The sequence below is a fragment of the Drosophila miranda genome, chromosome 3 (genome assembly GCF_003369915.1).
Source record: "Drosophila miranda strain MSH22 chromosome 3, D.miranda_PacBio2.1, whole genome shotgun sequence".
Lineage (NCBI taxonomy): Eukaryota > Metazoa > Arthropoda > Insecta > Diptera > Drosophilidae > Drosophila > Drosophila miranda.
This window is the reverse complement of record NC_046676.1, coordinates 6836926-6856266: the sequence shown is the minus strand read 5'-3', so window position 1 is coordinate 6856266 and position 19341 is coordinate 6836926. Positions and strand designations below refer to the sequence as shown.

General features: G+C 43.9%; 3 protein-coding genes across 4 annotated transcripts in view; all 3 read right to left on the bottom strand.

Moving 5' to 3' along the window:
• Positions 1-13389: 13389 nt before the first annotated feature.
• LOC108158007 (ras-associated and pleckstrin homology domains-containing protein 1) lies at positions 13390-14418 on the bottom strand. Its single transcript, XM_017290150.1, has 2 exons — positions 14357-14418; positions 13390-14290 (listed from the first exon to the last, which is right to left on the bottom strand). Exons 1-2 carry the CDS (start codon positions 14416-14418, stop codon positions 13390-13392), a joined length of 963 nt encoding a protein of 320 aa, XP_017145639.1.
• Positions 14419-14871: 453 nt separating this feature from the next.
• Positions 14872-16154, bottom strand: LOC117188455 (histone-lysine N-methyltransferase SETD1A-like). Its single transcript, XM_033392358.1, has 2 exons — positions 16006-16154; positions 14872-15951 (listed from the first exon to the last, which is right to left on the bottom strand). The coding sequence occupies exons 1-2, from the start codon at positions 16076-16078 to the stop codon at positions 14882-14884; spliced, it is 1143 nt and encodes a 380-aa protein (XP_033248249.1). The 5' UTR covers positions 16079-16154; the 3' UTR covers positions 14872-14881.
• A 313-nt stretch (positions 16155-16467) lies between these two features.
• Positions 16468-19341, bottom strand: part of LOC117185766 (zwei Ig domain protein zig-8) — a 47856-nt gene continuing 44982 nt past the window's right edge. The window contains exon 8 of one of the 2 annotated variants that reach the window (XM_033391568.1): positions 16468-18800. In XM_033391568.1, the coding sequence (XP_033247459.1) occupies positions 18490-18800 (311 nt within the window). In that variant the 3' untranslated portion in view covers positions 16468-18489. The remainder of the gene's footprint in view (positions 18801-19341) is intronic. The other variant, XM_033391569.1, reaches the window with a different exon arrangement.

Here is a 19341-nt window from a genome sequence, read left to right as displayed (position 1 = left end):
CTGCTCCCTGCCTGACATCCGTCATTTTTCATCTTTGCCAGGAGCCAGGAGCCAGTAGCCAGAAGAGAGCCGTAGATGGGCGAGGAAGCGGATACCCAAAGCGAACGTGATTATTGATTGGTTCTCACCTAAATTCATGCTCTCGCCTCGCATCCAGTCGCACCATTTATCTAACTCCGAGTATAGCCAAAAGTCAAGAGCTTGTTAGTGTGTGGCCAAAGCAGAGAAGGAAAAAAGGGACGCTGGATGTGAGGTTGTGTGGTTGGCCAGAGCGGTAGATAGATACTCGTAGATACCCAGCGGTGCAGAGATCGATGGGGGAAAAAGTAGCCATGCAGTGCAAAAGTTTGACGTTTATGTGACATTTGAAATCAATTTGCACAACAATTGAATTTTCCCATTGTCGATATCTATGTTTAATAGTTATTGCTTGCTCGATGTTGTCGTTATGGTTGAAATTGTTGCTATTTTATACATTTGCTGTCGCTGTTGATAGGCAATCGTTGCGCTTACATGTCAATTAGCAGTTTAGTGCGTGCAACATTGTCATTGTGGGTATTTGTGTGCATCTATACATCTGAATGTTGCTTATTTAATTGGCTGCCGCAAAGTGGGGACAACAACCACAGAGAGGGCCCCAAATCAAACAGACACCCCCCGAATATTCGCCAACTTTATGCATTTCTAAACATCCAAATTGATAACTCACAAAAATATGATTTAATCCGTTGCACAAAATGATTTCCACTCGATATTCATCCTAAACATTTAATAAATATCGAGATGCAAAAGGAATTTTAACATTGGACGTGGACATGGCTATTAAATTTGTTGATTGAATGGTTGTGGCAGGATGGCAGGAAGGAAGGCAGAATTAGGATTCTCTTCACTCACTTTATGGATTCCTAGCCATTTTGAAGAATGCTCGTAGTTCCAGTTAGCTTCTTTTAGTCACATTACGATTGCCAACTGCAGTATTTGGCCCAGGCCTAGTCCTGGGGCTGGCTTTGGTTGTGGCTTTGGCCAGGGCAAACATCAACAAGGCACATACGGTAATTTGCCAAGTGAGTAGTTGGGAAGGACTCTGCTGCTGCGGCTGCAGCTGTTACCCCTGCAACTGGCCAGATTTATGCCGTCTAGCCGCATTCTGACGCAGAAAGTCTGTCTGGGAAGCAGGGGAATGGTAAATGGGAAATGGACATCGGACAGGACAGTGTCGAACAGTTGTTAATTACGCATTTTCCAGCTTAGACCAATGTTTCAGCTCCAGGTCCAGATTTTGGAGCAGGTAATTCCCTGATAAGTAAATGCCTTGAGGTTGTAGGGGTTCAAGCCGCATGTCTCCTGTATTAGCAGGCGTTCGCTTTGGCTTTTAATGAAAGCTGCCCCAAGTCCTTATTTCCTGGAATCAAGTAGCTCTGGCTCTGGCTGGGGCAAGGGAAGTTTTGCTTCTGCGGCTTAGGCATGAAGAACCCAAAATGAAATGCCGGAAGTAATATTTTTCATATCAGCATATGTTGTGGTCCAACAGGAGCAGATAAACACCATCATATGCGCATATATGTGGGTGAATAGAGCCATTCTTTGTGGTACTCTTCGCTGGCACAAGCCAAGTGGCTGCTAACTTGGCTCAGTGTTTGCTATTGCTGTTGCTGTTGGTGCTGATGCCGGAAGTGTCTGGGCCGGCCCCCGTTTGGTTACTGGTCTCGCGTTCTCCGCTCTCTTGGCCAAAACAGGGCCCGGAATGTGCATATGGAGATGCAGAGCCACAAAGATATGGCTTATAATATATATGTGTTTAATATTTAGTGGCAGCTGCTGCGAAGTTTGGGGCGTACGCTGCGTATGAGTGTTGCTCAATTGCCTGTGGTTCAGGAAGGATGAAATTACACTCGGAAGAATGCCTCTATGTTTGGGCATAGTACGGTAAGCTATGTATTCTTTTAGTCTCCCGAAATATGTTGGGGAAGTGGAAAAATAGTGATTTTAATTATTCCTCCATTTCTTGAGTATTTTCTTTCAGTGTAAAGCGCAGGACAACCGCTTTTGCTATTATTTATGCCCAACGGAAAAAGGAAGTTGCCTTCGTATGCATTAGATTTAAGAAGTTTCCCGCTGGCGAAGTTTTCCATGCATGCCACACATACCGCATGTTGCACATGCACTTAAAAGGCCCACTATTAACCGCGACCGCTGCTCCTGGCCACGTTTAGAGAACTATTTATTAGCAACACAATTAATTAAATCAATCCCCCCTTGGTGGCTGTATGGCTCTGCCTGAAAGGACTATTGATTTCTGCCCACTTAGCAGAGGGATAATGGATGAGGATAGGAGGATGTAATGGCCTAAGCCACAACAAGCTCCACCTGTAACTGGCCAAAAAAAAATAAATAAAAATAAACACAAAATGCGCACGAAAACTCTGTAGATTTTGTGGCATTTTCATAATTTATTATGCTGCCAGCTTGTCGGGCACATATCACCATAAATAATATCTATCCCGCACAGGCACATGCTCTTACATACTCGTAGATATAGATACACATATGTATGTACATATATACTGTATAGTGGAACCCTTTTTTATGTGGTTTGGTTGTTGGATGCTTAATCTACATAATTTTTGGCCCCTTTCACAAGCGGTTTGATTTACGCACTGTGTACAGTCATTAAAAAGAGAGGGCCGGCAAATAAAAAACAATTTTTAAGTTGCCCTTTCCTCCAGGCTTTGACCCCTGAACTTGTTTATTTATTTGAGGTGTATAGAAGGGGACTGAGGCTGGGGGCAGCGTAAAGGTCGGCTGGGATGAATAATATACGAGCCCCACCCTATATACACACAAGTGTGTATGTGTAGGCAGCGGCAAGCGATTAGAGTTTTGGCCATAGTTTACTGCCCCTCCTCTCATCCACAGTTGATGATGGGAGTTTTTTTTTCTGGTTTCGTTTCAGGCTGTGTTTTTGGGGGAAACATTTACATAAGTGCCATACACAGGGCAGGACAGCCTAGACATCATCCTGAACCCGGCGATTATCCCTTTTTAATAGACTCATAAAACGGTTATTAACTTTGTTGCACACACACAAAGATTCCGAGAGCCACAAAAAAGACCACGGTTGCACAGAGTACAATGTTTTATTTCATTAAAGTCCTTTCTGGACACTGTCTCCCTCAATTTATTATGTGTTTTTTCCTTGCATAGCTTCTGGCGGTTTTTTGGAAGTTGGCATTAATAAACGAGAAAAAGGTGGGATTGGCAAGATTGGCAGAAGAGGGGAAGACGATGGGCAGATCGAAGGCTGCAGCGGAGAGGTTCACTCCAGTGCAGAGCTATGCCTCCGTTGTGGGTTTCAGTTAGAGAACACATGTTGCATAGCGATCTACTCTAAAGAAAGGTTCGATAAATTCTCCCCACCGTCTGTTCGCCCAGAACTATTTTACTAGTTATTTCTGATTTTACAAACTGGCCAAATGCAATTTCACTATTATGCCATTTCTCTGACCCTCGGTTATCTTTCCCTTTTTCCCCTATCTCTCCCCTCTATCTCTTTTTCACTCTCTTCCCGTTTCTCCTTCTACCACTCCCTGTCTGTGAGTTGAAAATCCACACAAAAGTAGCAAAACAAGATAAATGAAATTCTGATGCAAATTTGATTCGTTTGTAAATGTTCGACGTTGCACTGCTGCTCCACAGGAGAGGTGGCAGGGATAGGGATGTGGCAGATCCAAACTTCTCTCTCTGTCTGTCTCTCTCCCCCTCCCCCTCCCCCTCTATCTCTATCTCCCTCTATCTGTTTCTTGCAACTGTTGCAACTGCTGCTCCTGCTGATGCTGTTGCTGGAGCAGTGAATTGGAGAGAGCACGGGAGGATAGCAGCAACATGTTGCCGCGTTTCTTGCATCCCACAAGATAACCCACCCCCCCTCAGTTGACATTTTTATGCGCGCATGATTAATTATGCAATTTTGCAGTCGCTGGTTCTGCTTGTCCCCCTGCTAGCTTTGGGGTTTATGCCTGGAGCTATTTTGTGCTCCACTGGGGCCTCTCCAGCGCATCCATCAGCATCATCAGACATCGCCATCGCCCTGGGCTAGAGAAAACTATCCCACTGAGATGAGATCGATGGTATTGATACAACAGTCATGCATGCAATTAGCGGCAGTCGAAGGAACAGTCGGGGAACATTTTAAGGCGGAGTTAGGAACGGAATCAGGGCGAGTCATGCAAAGCCCCAGGCCTGCGTAATAAGTGGGGAAACGTGAGTGGAGCCCAAGACTTGGGACTAGAAATTTGCACGCAACCAATGGAGCAAAAAGAATGGTATGGTACCGCCAAATGGAGTTTCCTGTTTGCATGCCATTTCCACATCCCCCCCTTCCACCACTCTGCCATCTCCTGCGGACCCAGTCGCAGTCAGAATCGCAGTGATAGTCGCAGACTGTCGGAATCAGCAGGCAAATAGAGCCAGAAATATCGGGGCGCTAATGCTGAACGGCCAATTTGAGGCACGTTTCAGTTATTAACGGGTCTGGGAGTCGGACTGGAACTGGCACTGGCTCTGGGCCTGGGACTGCCACTGCGACTGGAGGTGAAACGGGCTGCTTATAAAGTGCATGCCACGACCCATTTGGACACTGGCCATGCCGTGCTAACGTGACCAATATGCGTGTCATTGCCATAATAATCAGCTTTTGTCAGCACAGTGGTGGTGCTTCTGTATCAGTCCCCCCCTTTTGGTTATTTGCCTCGTAACACATGAAGGGGAATGGGGAATGGGTCATGAGGCATGGACTATCATTGTGTGGACATGTTGCTTGTCACGGCTTTGTCCTCGCTCGCATGCAAATATTTACTGATCCAATCGCTGGAGATGACATAAAACTTAGGAACTGTTTGCCACACCACTTTGCACCGATTGAGTTCCGGGAAGGCGGGGGAGTCTCGCCTCGCTTAGACAGGGTGGACTCAATTAGGATAGCAGCTATCATAATTAACATCTCCTAAGAGGTTTTCCCCACGCAAATCCTATCAACTTCAGTTCATTTCATGCATCAAAGGATCTATGTGTTGTTTCCACGAAACCGAATTTAATTGGGAATATTTGGACCATAGGTATTTTGATGTAAAGTCACTTTGCAATTGGTGTGTACTTTGTCCTCCAACTATTAATAAGGGCTCTGACAAAGCGTATGATCATTGAGCATAAGGTAGGTACGGTCTTCAACGAGGAAATAATAAATAAACTTAGGCCTTGTTATACATCCTAGGATTATAGATCTTGTTTAAGGTAGCAGAAACATAGAAGGGTATTTAAGAGCTTAACCTTAGTTGCTCTGTTATTTCGATTAAAAATTGAGATACTATTTATTAGCAGACCATTTAATATCGAGGGGGATATACTCTTTGAGTACCGGGTATAAAAGTAGTTTTTAATTGTTTTTTACAGAAATTTGCATCAATTTTCTATGTGGCTATGTTTTGGGTTAATTGCGTTAGGTATACGCGATGGTGGACGCTTGAACAATCAAAGGCTGGGAAAAGTTGAGTTTGATTTTTTACAGCTGTTGAAAAGCCATTGCCAGACAATAATTAGATTTTATAATTTACGTTATTTGATTGCCAGATGCGATTGTTTTACGGCTGAGCCAAGTTTCTGTTCATTTTTTGTTGGCCAACAAATGGATCAGAGCGAAGGATGGCGGTTGGAGGCTGGCTTAATGAAGTTGTCCCGCTGTAATTAGAAGTAATAATAATTTCCTAGCCTGGGCGAGTCATTATGAATTTGGATTGCGGCCAAGGAAATGCCATTAATCAAATTAGCGAGCGCATAACTTTTTATGATTATTCTGCGTGATAAGCGCAACTTACAGGGACTCTACTCTCTACCAGTATTCCGATGGAAAAACTTGCCCGAGAAAAGCCCCGAGAGAAGCGAGTATGAGCGACGACAGCGCGACAGCGACAGCGTCCTGGCCATTTGCTTCTTGCTTATTGTTTAATTCTATTTATTTTTTAATAAACAATTTTCATAATGAAATGTCTGCCTAAGGGAGCGAACAAGCGAAAGGGAGAGGATAACCAGAGAGGAACAGAGCGACAAAGCGACAGGACGAAAGAGGGGTAGACAAGCCAGAGCCGCAAAATTAATTACGATAAACCATCCAAAGGGAACAGTCGTGCGTCGGAGGGGACGAGTGGAGGAAGTCACCGAGTCTTGTAATGAGTCCACATCAAGTTAATAGTAATTGAAAAATTGTATAATAATGAAATGCAGCTGTTGTTTAGGTAGGAGGGAGGGCTCTCCTTTCCCCCTCCTACCAGCCGACTTGGCTTTACTCACAGGTCCCGTACTCAGCCTTTGCTTAATTAAGCCAAATTATCGCTCTATTGTTGGGCTTACAATGCATCCCTTCCTCTCTGTCTGCGTGTGGCACTTGAAACTTTGCCATTTGCAAGTGCCAATAAAATTTCAAGACACCTGCCACATGGGTGGATCCACTGGATTCAGACCGGCCCCTCTTTGACTTTAGATGCTTCCGGTAATTTCCTATAGATCAGGGCTGACCAAAATAATGACTAAAGTATATTGAGCATTTCAAATGCAACGGAAAACACCCTCCTGAATTCAGATCTTTGAATATGCAGTAGGCATAAGATGATGATGGAAAATCAGCAGACGAAATACCAGAAACCACCTAAGCCCCTCAGAATCCGAAAGTGTAGTATGGGTGTCTCCGCATCATACTTACACAAAGAAGCATTCGCATGGGAGTTCTCACACAGAGGCAGCCAAGTAATGAGCATCATCTAAAGATGATTTAGCAGAATCAGCAGACTGGGTATCAGAAACCCAGTGAGAAGAATCCGTATGCAGAACATCCTCTTTTTAAGAAATATCCACGTACTATTTATCAAATCTAAAAAAAAACAATGGTAGTGCAGTTGGAAGAAGCCTGCTTTCTCAGACAAATGGACACACGGCACAATTTAATACCAGCCAGATGCTCATCTCCGAGTAGAGCCAACTTTGGAAGCTGTTGGTTGGTCGTTAGCTAACTTGTTTATTTTGACATTTCATGTGGAATTGAACGCATTTTGACCTAATTTGGCAGAGGCGGAATCCAGCAGCAGCAGCAGCAGCCCGAATAGCCAAGTCGAATTTAGCTGCAACTGCAAATGAAACTGCACTTTGCACTGATTATGGACAAACAGAATTTTGTTGGCTTCTGTAGGGGGCTTTTGATGCTGCTGGTGCTGCTGCTGCTCCTGTTGCAGTGTCTGCATTTAATGTGCCTTGTAAGTGAAATTAACAGCAAAACTGTATTTGGCCTTTACCATTGCCATTTTCCATTTGCCAATTTAGACATAAATAGCTAACAAGACAGCCCCAAAACTGTCACCAATATCTTAAAGTCATTTAAGCCGTATGTTGGCCAGGGATTAGGATAGGAGTGGCATTGGCAGAAGGAAGGATATGCAAATTGGGACAGACAGACTTTTGCCTCCTTGTAAGTTTCAATCAAAATGCAAATATTGATGCAGTCGACATATGACATTGTGCGGGACAGCAGGCGGAGCGGAACGGAGCGGAGCCCCGACTCCGGCTCAAATCACTGCCCGAGCAGTCGAAACATGCCCCAGCAGCATGCAGATTTATGATAACATCGGCAACATGGGGGTGCTAGGGGGCCAGAGCTGAGAGGTTCTAAGCCTGGGCAGGAAAAGCCATCCAGAATGCAATAACAAAGGATAAAATAATAAGATTTACTCATGACTTGCTCTTGACTCTGCCAGCAGATGGGGGTGATGCCGAAAAGTGGGTCTCTGCACTGGAGTGTGGGGTGTGTGGGCACCCAACAATGTTTTATTTAAACATAAACACAAACAAAATCCCAGCGATAACAGCAAAAGCCTGATGCTAAGGCCACCTTTTGATACCCTTTCAATGTGAATTTCTTTGATTTACTTAAAAGATTATCTTAGTAAATTTTTGTAATTTAATTTAATTTTTATATATGTATTTGTGTATATCTGATGTGCCCCTTACAACTGAAGTTGAAATCCTGAGCTAGAAAGAAATTGTAACAAGTTTCTTGCTACAGATATCACACTACTCTCTGAAAGGGTAGTTTGCGAACATCATGAACATCAGGAACTATGACAGGCATGATACCAACAGATTGAATAATGGCAACGGCAGTGCCCTGGATTTGGATCGGGACAGGTGCTGTAGCACGATGGGGGGAGGGGCTGAACAGAAAGTGCTGCAGGCTGGTAGATAAATTAAAAACAAAAAAATACAAAGAAGGAGGGGAAAACTCATCGTATTAAATTAGAGAGAGAACAGCAGACGCAGCACCAGAAGCAGAAGCAGTAAGACCGACAACAATAACGGCTGTCAAGGTGACTCTTTGTTATTATTTTTCAATTTCTTGGTGTTCTTTTTCAGACTTGATATCATTTTTTAAGTACCTTATGTCGGGTCGCATCCCTGTGTGTGTGTGTGTGTGTATTACTAAACAATATTTGATTAAGTTTTGCATAGAGTCTCCATTTTGTGTGCATAAAAGAAAAAAAGATAATAAAACAACAATGGAATATCTCGAGTGGCAGCAAAGACCGAATACAGGGATTATTGCCATATGAGACGAGCCGTTACGCCCCTTTTCAATTCGAAACAATCAACAAGAACACTCTATTTAAATACTGCAATTCGAAGAATTCTAAGTTTTAATCTAAAATTATTGCATTATTTAAATAGAAACCAAGGTACCATTAAGAAAGCGGAGATTATAAGTTTGGGAGAAAATATACGAGTATCATATCAAAATAGAATCCGAAAAACGGCATCGAGAATCTCCGCTTAGAAATTAAGTTGCTTTCTCTTTAGTTAATAGATCGGGTGTAACTATAATTAGCAAGAATTATAAGCACCTCAACCTGTTCTTGGAATTTGACCCAATTTACCTTTGACTTGTAGATGAAGTTATAGCCAAACTCCATTTTGAACCAGGCACAGAGGCAAAGTAAAAACATTTCCCTCTGCTCTTGATTTTATTTGATAGTCTTTGAAAGGCAATTCATCAATTTGACTGGCATCTGCACATAAATCAACCCAAACAAACGCATAAAAATCAACCGAAATGGGAAAAACTCTTCAAAGCCATTTATAGTTGTATTTACAGATGTGTGCGCGATGCAACGAACGAAATAAACCGAATATATAATACATACATATATATATATATATATATATATCTATACATATATATTGAAGGGGAAGAGAATGGATGGGAAGAGGAGGATGGATGGATGGCTGGATGGATGCATGTAGATTGCCACTTAACAGCAAAATAAAGTTGAGCACAAATTTTTAATTGAATGGCAGCGCATTGAAAAACTTTGAGTTGCCACTAAAATTGATTACACTCACCCGTCCGCAACCACAAGCACAGCCAGCCATACGCACACAGAGAGCGACCGATACTCGAAAAGTTTTGAGATACAGAGGCTACACGCAGATTGTGATATTGAGGAAATTATCGAAGCAGAAATCGGCACTCGTGTCAAATGCATAACGTTGAGCTCAATACCAATCTGCAAACCCAAACCAACCCAAACCCAATCCTAGGCCTGGCCTGGTGCTCAACTGAACTGAACTGAGGCTGGGGCCTGTCGTTTTTCCAGAATGTTGCAATTTATTCTAATCGCTTGTCGGAGAAAAAAGGGACTGAGGCCGGTGTGGCTGGCAGGAGTGGCAGGAGGCCCAGCGATGCGTGTAACGATGCTGCACATGAAGTCAACGGTAAACCAAGCCGAGACCAGGCCAAAAAGGTTACCAATTGAGCGGCGCCAATCAATCTAGTGCCGCTGCCGTTGCTGCTACGGAAAAGTGTGTCAAAAGCTTCCCCCTCTAAGTCGGAGAAAGAGCAAGAGCGTTAAACTCCATGCTGGATGGAGGCACGGACGAACAGAGGGACAGAGGAGCAGACAGACCAACTGACGGCTTGTTGTGTCGCTTATGGCACTTAATTGACGCCAATCGCATTGACTTGCACTCTCTACCTTGTCCCCTTCCCCTGCCTCTGCCTCTGCTGATGGCAAGAAAAATCACAGCTCGTTAGTGTTGTGAACATACATTTCAGGATACAGATGGATGGTTGGATGGATGGTTCGATGGGGGACAAGGCCCAGGTACGGCGAAACTTCCATTGATGTCAAATTGCCAGGTATTCAATTAGCAGATTATTGAATGCCTATGCCAGAGCCTGCTTCATGGCACAATAAGAGAAAAATATACACTTTTTAAAGGGATTTCGAAAAACTCCTCTCGACATTTACCATTCATCAGTTATTCCAGGAGTTTTCGCAGCCTAAGCCATGCAAAATGGGTGCTGCCGATGTTGCTTCGTAAACCGCACATTCGTTTATCCACTAAACCAACAACAAGCCAAAAGGAGCTACAGAGACAGACATCTACAAACATGACAGCCAACACAAGAACAACTCCGTCTCTACATACATTTCCAATCCTCCTCCATTTAAAATCACGTTCTTCTCGCTGCACTGAACGAAAATTCTCATAACAAAAAGGTCATATCGGTGTTCGCCGAGCTGGGGATAGCCGTTTGTTTCAAGATAACATGGATTCTCTCCAATCGAAAACGGGCTTTCTTGTCCATTCACACTTAAGACATGATTTCTTCTTTAGTTAGAGAAGATTTTCTGTAATTCATAGGTACATATTTTTTGGCAGTGTTGGTTTGTTAATGATTATTTGACGCCATTTTTGATTGACGTGCATCGGCTGCTGGTGCTCTCTGCCTCTCTTATTGTGTAAATTGTATTATGCTACACACATACACCCAGAAACAGCCTCTGCACCCCCCTTTCCATGCCGCTTGGTTCGGCTAATGGGCCGCTCAGGACCGCAAGAACCACAAGGCACTTATCAATTTTTGCGCCTTAACAAAATGGCACTCAAGCGTGTAGTCGTGTACGCACTTCCGTTGATATCAGAGACATATGTATTGGGTATGCTTGCGTGTGTGTGTTTGTGGGTGTGGGTGAGTGCGTGTATTAATATTCCGTTAAATTGACATTTACATGATGAAGATGATGATGACGCCGATGCTGATGACGTGTGTGTTCGGCTGCTCTAAATGCTTGTCTGACTTTTCCCCCTGGAAAATTATTCAAGATCTATGTAATTTATCTTCATCAGAGCATTGAATACTTGAGAAAATCAAAGACAAAAACTCTGCTCAAGTGTTTAATGTAGTTTTGATTGGGAGGCAAAATATTGCACAAATAGATTTGCTAATTATCGCCCGCTACCCGGAAAATATTGTGCATTTTGTGAATATTTTGCTGACCACAAAGCCTGAAAAACAATGCCAACAATATATGACTACATTCAGTAAACCTTTCATTGGCATCCGAAAAATGTATCTCGCATCAGTTTTGACTGTCACCACTGTCCGAAATTTAATTTTCAATCCTAAATATTGATCTTCGAGAATAACCATTTGGGGATTGATTTTCATTCATCCCTCAATAATCCGTTCCTATAACAGAACAATTTAAGTGGTGCACTTTTTTGTTCTGTCTGAGACAGACTTGTGCTCGTAATGCCCCCAGCAATTTGCTTACATTCAACTCAGCCATGTCCAAAACGGCCTACACTTGCTTTCCACTACAACAAGCTCTCTTTCGTGTCCATATCGGAGGCGTGTGTGTGTGTGTGTGTGTGTGTGCGCGTGTGCCTCATGTTGTTGGATAAACTATGTAGAGTCCTTGAAAAACATGCAGGCCATAGAAGCGGAATGCCAGCGGCTGCAGAAACAACAACGAGCGCAACAAATAACTGAAATAAAAAGGAAAAGTTAACAGTTGACATAGTTTAGAGTTGCCTGGTCAGACGGGTAGGACGGTGGTTTGGGTTTTCGTGGGGCATAGTGGGAGTGGCAGGTGCAGGGGCAGGGGCAGGGGCAGGGGCAGGGAGAAAGCACTCGGCTTGGGTTCAACAGCCACAAGCGTAAGCCGTTGAATGCGACATGGAATGAATGTCTTAATCAGAGTGTGGTGCTTTCTCGCTCATCCTTTCCGTGGGATCCGTGGGCGTTGGGCGTTGCACTGGGTAAAAGGGAAATTGGTGCCAAACTAAATGAATTTAATTGCCGCAGGATATGAAAGTAATTATTTTGCAGTGCATAGACACAACACAGCCAGTGGAGAGTGGCAGAGTGGAGTGGTTAGGGGGGGGCTGGCAGTGTGGCAGAGAGGCTCAGGCTAAAAACGCAATGAGGCCAAAGGCGAACCTACTTCTGTCCCATTCGCATGTGTGTTTTGGCATCGATGCACTTGCACTTAACAGCAAAGGGGCGTACCAAACGCCCACGTTCAGGCCCCATATGCACCACTGTACCACTGCAAATTGCCCCGCGGTTATTTCGAGTTGTTCTTTAATTTATTCTCTTTTATGCCTGCGCGTTCGTTGTCCTTGCCACTGAATGTGTGTTAGTGTGCTAGTGTGTCTCTGTATCAGTATCTACATCCACAGTGTGGAGAGCAGCAGCAGCACCGAAGAGGCAGGCTCTACAAAAGGCAGCGATGTGTTACAGTTCCAATTGTCGTTGTCTCTCAATACTTCCAGTTGTGTGTGAGTGTGTGTGTATGTTTCCTCTCCTCACCATGTGTGCGTGCGTGGGAGGTGGAAGTGTAATGCTGCTTGTTTACAAGCCGTGTTTGGGCCGTGTTCTCTGATGCCTAGATCAACGTTTCTTTCTGCTCATTGTTGCATTGTTAGTGGCAGGACCTTGTAACACTTTCGATCAAACCCTCACGCATACTCACGCAAAACAGCCTATGGGCACACTTGCGAGCAAAATGCGAGCGATACTGCCATTCAATTTCAAGTACAATTATAATGGCTGTTGCTTCTGTTTCAGTTGGATTAAATGCCGCTCTCTAGTATGTACATATGTTAGAAAACATTACAGAAGCCATATGTACGGAACAGATAGCTGAAGATATCAATCACCTCTTGAATCAGATCTTGGAGGGCATCTATAATACGCATTTTTTCCAACACTTTCAATAATTTACGAAAATATATAGTTTATCCAGCAAACAGACAATTGTCATTTTTAAATGGAAAACGAAATGACTTATCTGCTCATGATGGTATCATCATAAATTTAAGCCATGTCAAGCAGCATTATTAAAGAAACGAAAAAATGTACCAAAAGAAATGGGATGTCTCTATCCTAAATCAATGAAATCGTGAGAAAGCTGTGCGCAATAAAACATTTTTTCTTCTCTATTATTACGATATGTTTCAGATATTTTATTCGATTGTTTAGCTTATGGTATCGCTACAGTATCGCTACTGTTCTTGGTCAAACTGTGGCGTCCGCACATAAACGGGAGCCGGGTGGGTCAGGCCGTAGTTACGGACTACCTTTGGGTAGTTGGAGGCGTATTCCTGCTGCGGGTAGCTGGCTGGCTGGTACGCAGAGGAACCCTCTTGGCTGGCCCGAGAGCGCTTGCGGTAGCTGTGCGTAAATTCCCTGGGATGATAGTAGTAGCCGTTGTAGGCATCGATCAAGCGGCTCACGTGCTCTGGCGCTTCGATCGAACGATCGAACGAACGATGATTGTGATTTGGTGGTGGTGGGGGTGGTGGTGGGGGTGGTGGAAAGGGGTAAGGGGGATAGTATCCGGGGGAGGGGTATCCATAAGGTGGGGGATAATATGGGTATCCCCCAGGGTACGGCGGTGGCGTGTGTGGCCTTCCAGAACCGCCAGTGCTTGGCTTCACAGTGGTGTCGGTGCCGTTGACAATTATAATGCAATTGACAGTGGTTACATCCTCGTCTTGGCTGTCACTACTACTGTCACTGCCGTGCCCACTTCCGTGCCCACTTCCTCCACTGCTGCTTCCACTGGAGCCGCTCGAAGATGAGCTGGAATCACTGTTCGGTTCGTACGCCACACTGATCGAGCGACTATCTTCTTCATCGTCGTACGCGTTCTTGGTGGAGATGACGCACAGGGGATGGCCTTTCTTGGTGGTCACCTCCTTGGATCCGGAGCTGAAGAACGCCGGAATGATATTGCCAACTGTAAAGCCGCCCTTGACGCCAGCAGCCAAACCCTTGATGCCAGCAATCGAGCTGCTGAGCAGCCGGCCCTCGGGGACCACCTCCTTGCCCTGGGTAAGGCGGAGCAACTCGTTGTACTCGGAGCGCGTCACCTGATGGAGGCGCACCAGCTGTGGACGACTCCTACCTGCCAACAGAAATTTTCGTTCAAGGAAACCTGCAAGTCAAGAGCGCTCTTTCTAGGGATACTCACCAGCCTGTGCTGCTGCGAGGCAGAGCACGACCACTGCCAGAACCGGAAAGATCTTCATTGCGATCTCGAATAAGCTGGCCTAGCTCTGCTCCCTCGCTTATATATTTTAAAAGTTGATGGCTTTCATAATGCCATTGTCATTCAAATCACACGTGCATCAGAACAGATGCTCATCTACAGTTAAGGCAACGCCCTAATTGATTGCGGATCTGCATAATTTATGCGTTGACCCAATTCTCCCAGAATATGGCCATAACCATACTCGTTTTGTTTATTGCCTCTTGGGGCATTTTGGAAAAAACATGAATCGTTTCACTCGTCTGGTTGATGGTACGATAATGTTCTTGTTTATAACTTTCCCAACCCAGTTATAGTTATAGTCGATTGTTCAATTAGTGAAAAAACCAATCTGTTGCTGGGAGATTTTTCAGTAGTTTTCAATCCCAGCAGTCCCAAAACAATTATCAAAACCAATTGAATAACTTTTCCGTTTAAATGTAAACAATTTTATTTAAAAATAGTTAATTAACATCCACTTTCTTATAATAGATCATAGACTTTTTATCATAGCCGTATTCGTTGTCATCTTCCACTTCATAGGAGTCCTCGTCTTCGTCCTGATCATGCTCGGCCTCCGCTTTCTCCACATCATTTATGGCTTGGGGCTGCTCGAAGTAGGAGTAGGGAGAATAGGGATTGGGCGAGGGCTGTCCATAGTACGGCTGAGGGTAGTAAGGACTTCCGATCGGTGACTGCCCACCGAATGGTTGTTGTAGACCAAAGGGTTGCTGTGGGCCAAAGGGTAGCTGTGGGGGATAAGAAGACTGCGCATAGGGAGCATATGTCTGTGGACCATAAGACTGGGGGCTGTAGGGGCTGTATGGGTAACCACCATAAGGTGAATAGGCTCCGTATTGCGGTGGTGGTGGAGGTGGTGATGGATAACCAGCCCCATATTGGCGGGGTACATCGGATTGATCTTCGGAGCTGTCAGTCGTGTATTCACTGCTAATATTCTGTTTCTTAGACTTGGACCTGGATTTCGGGGGGGCTTCGGTAGTTATATCCAACTCCATTTGTTCCTCCACTTTCTCAATGTGCTCCACTGGAAGAGCACCCGCCGATTGTGAGGCTGTCTCTGAGTACCAAAGCTGGTAGGGATCCTGAGTCGGCAACTCAAAGTCAGTTCCCTTCTTGAGCACTACAATGCAGTCGATAGCCGACTCCTCCTCTTCCTCGGCATCGGTGGCTGAAATGGCCTTGCCCGAGCTGCGGGGAGACCCCTCCTCTCTGGGAGCGTCCTCCCTCGTTCTGATCACGCACAGGGGCTGGCCATCGAAACCGACCCTGGTCGCCTCATCGGCCTTGCTCAGCGTGGTGAGCCCCACGATACGGAGCAGAGAGTTCCAGCCGGAGCTAAGGCTGTCACTGACCGTGGCAAAGCCTCCGTTGATTAGTCTCCCCTCGGATATGACATTATTTCCTTGGGTCAGCTGGAGAACTCTTTTATACTGCTCCTCGTTGATGCTGTAGACACGAACCAGCTTCTCCGGCTGGCTTCTCTTACTTTCTTCGTTCGACGGAGATGGAGCTGTAAAATGAGAGGCTTATCCACCTGGTAGAATGTTCAGAGGAGAGCACACACCTGCCTCTAGACTGGCGAAAAGACCCAGCAACAGCAGCAGTGTGAAGCTTCGATCCATTAAAAGCTGCAACATGTTCTAAGATCTAGACCTAAGACGGACTAAAATGTGGTCACTCGTCTCTGGGTTTATTTATACATATGGCAAGAACGGTAAAAAAATGTCTCCCCTAATTTGGACTGGGCAAAAATTGCAATTAAATAAATTTTTGACGGACATCTTCAGAATCTTGTCAACTGGCAACTGCCAGCCATCGCATTGATTTGAATAATTTAGTCAAATTTAAGACACATTTAAACAAATTCGAGTCAATGAACGCGTTATTTCCCAATCTACGATTAAGTAGATGAACCGGTTCGATTATCTCGCTGAGAAATACTAAATGATTAAAGCCGTGTCGCTAAAAACTCCATTAGGACAGTCAGACCCAGAAAAAGACAAGATCTAAAATTTATTAAATTTTCTAAATCATAATTTTATTTCATCATTTCATTTCGTCTTTGTGTGGCTGTGTTAAACATTATTATCTGTAGATGAATGTGTAGATACACACACAAACACACATATACGGTATGTACGGGTATATAGAGTACCTGGTTTATATATAGATGAAGATATACTTATAGTTGCAATACATATCGTATTTTGTCGCTATGGTTTCGTTATTGTTTGCACTCGGGGACAGACCTTAGCCTAAGCATCTATGGGGACGAACCCTTGGGAGTGGAGTCCGTATCTTTGGATAAGTTCAATGCCAGTTTTGATAATGCAAAATCCATTCATTCTATATACAATATGTTGTAACCATATTTAATTTAGCTAACTCTGTCTTCTCTTATATGAACTCTTTGTTTCGTTTGTTGTCTGAATTCTCTGGTTATCTCTGGAGAATTAAGTTATGTGTGTGGTTTTTGACATTTTGGTTTCTCTGATGTGCCGCTTATAGACTATTCGAATCGTACTTGTATCTTTGTGGCTAAGAGTTAATTAAAATTACAGTTTTTGTCTAATAATCAATTTATTTACACTGCCCCTGACCGAACCATTCTCTTCGTTATCGTATTCGTATCAATTAACAATCGATAAACACAATTATCCATTGCATTTATGTATCATATTTTATATTTATTTTTTAATGTTTCTGTTGTTGTTTCTATCTCTTTTTTTATCCAAAACTAATTATATACAATTAAACGAGTCTCTCCGACAATTGGGTCCGTGATAAACAAGGCTTTGTCCATAATGTTGGAGTGCTGAACGAGTGGAATGAATGAAATGTTTCTCCACTCCACTAGCTTATCGGCTTACCGGCTATACATACTTACAATACATGCTCGTACTTATCCATAGCTAATACCTAAAACTGATAAATGTGCAAAGCAACCGGGAGCGTTATTTGAAAACGAAATAATCGGATGAGTGCTGCTTTGAAGTACTCTTGAGTAACTACTCTGTTGAATGGCAATTATTTACAGCAGATTTCAATCGAACAACTTCGGACAGTGTGGTCTACAGAGTTGTGTGTACGCGTCCAGTGTGGGTTTATTGGCAGTTCGATGTTCCATAGAAGGCGGGGAGGTTCAACGGAAGAGCTCCGCGGAGGGGTTGTGGTTGGGGTTCGGGTTCGTGTTCGAAGCATATTTATAGCTAGTAAGTCTTATTTCGTAATGAGAGTGTGTTGGAAAACTTAGCTATGGGTGTGCCAACGATGATCTGTTGGCAGTGATCGGTAGTGGGTAATCGATGATCTATAGTCGATAATTGTTGTCGATTATCAAGTGCAAACGGTTACCGGCTGTGTGATATCAATTCACTACAATCATTGTAAGAACAAATCACATTTAGATGTTTGGAAATTATTTTTGAAAGTATTAACAGGCATCGATAATTGGATATCGGTGGCTGATTAACGGTACTCAAAAATAGACAAAAATAATCGGTTTTCAGAAATTTTAAATAGATTTTTCTCTAATTAATGATGTGACATTTATATCGATACTTATTACTGTCAATCGGTATTGATTCTATAGTCGAATACGAATTATCGATTGTTGCTATCGATCACTGGCAAGTAAAATCATAACGAATCGCACAAAACTTTACTTTGTATTACATCGTCTCTTGTTTATTCTCTATAAACATTGAACTAGATTCTGATAATCCACGGAAAATGGTTAGGTTTTTCCAGAGCCAGATGAAGGGCTTAGGGTTTCCCAGCCTCTGGCTTCATTTCCCTCCCTTCCCTTTTCTTTCCATTCACATGTTGCTATAACGTCGCATATCGGATAATACGTTTTCTTTTTAAACTACGTGCACTCATCATCTTAGACATTAATAAATACTTTTTCATGAGCCATCGCAGACCTTACCGCGCCCAAAAAAAAAATTAAATCACCTTGAATGTGGGCGTGGTGTTTGTATGTGTGTTTGCCTTTTTAGTGTTCTGCTGATTCCTGTTTTGCCTCACCGGCGTGTTGATTATTCCTTCATCTCATGCACTGAGCCGCCGCCGGGCGTGCTCGCAACATGTTGCCAGTTGCAGCAGCTGCCACTGCTGCCGTTGTCGATACTGCTGTTCTCGTGACTCCAGTTCCTCTTGTTTGCAGCACTGCACGCCGGGGGAAATTGAGCCCCGAACCCGTACTTGCCATCGCCGTTGTTGAGACATATCCACTCCCGGACTCGTACCAATGCTGCAGGCAGCAGGAAACAATGCTAAGCAGCATACAGCAGATGCCGCAGTAAAAGCTGTTGCTGTTGCTGCTCGAGTTATGTTGCATAGCCGCCGGGTGTTCGCCTGCGCGAAAAACAAACAAAGAAAATGACACATGGGAACAGTTGAAAGGGAAAGCCTTTTTAGTTCATCGGTTAATTGGTAATTCAATAAGCCAGACACAAAGAAGATTCCTCTTCCGGCCCGCTGATTACCACTGACAGAGCCACACACACATACACACACGATCTGCCCTTCTCTTTATATGTATTTCTTTATCCTCCGAAAGAAACCAAAGACTTCAGCTTGCATGCATGGAGTTCCTGTTTGCCCCAAAGAACAACATGAGGCTGCCCAAGTTGTTACAGTTTTCGATGAGCTCTTGAGCACACAAGTTGCTCCAATAAATCCGTCAGACCCCCCACCCTCCCTCTTGCGCCATCATCGTCATCCCGCTCTGAGAGCATCACATGTTATTGGCCCGAGCACTTGCTACAAACTTTTCCGATGGCTATAGCTGCAGAAATAATTTCCGTGCTGCTGCACAAATACAAACAGGCGGAAGAATCGCAAAGAAAAATATGCATCAAGATGGCTCCAGAGCACCGATCCCTCTACATAACAT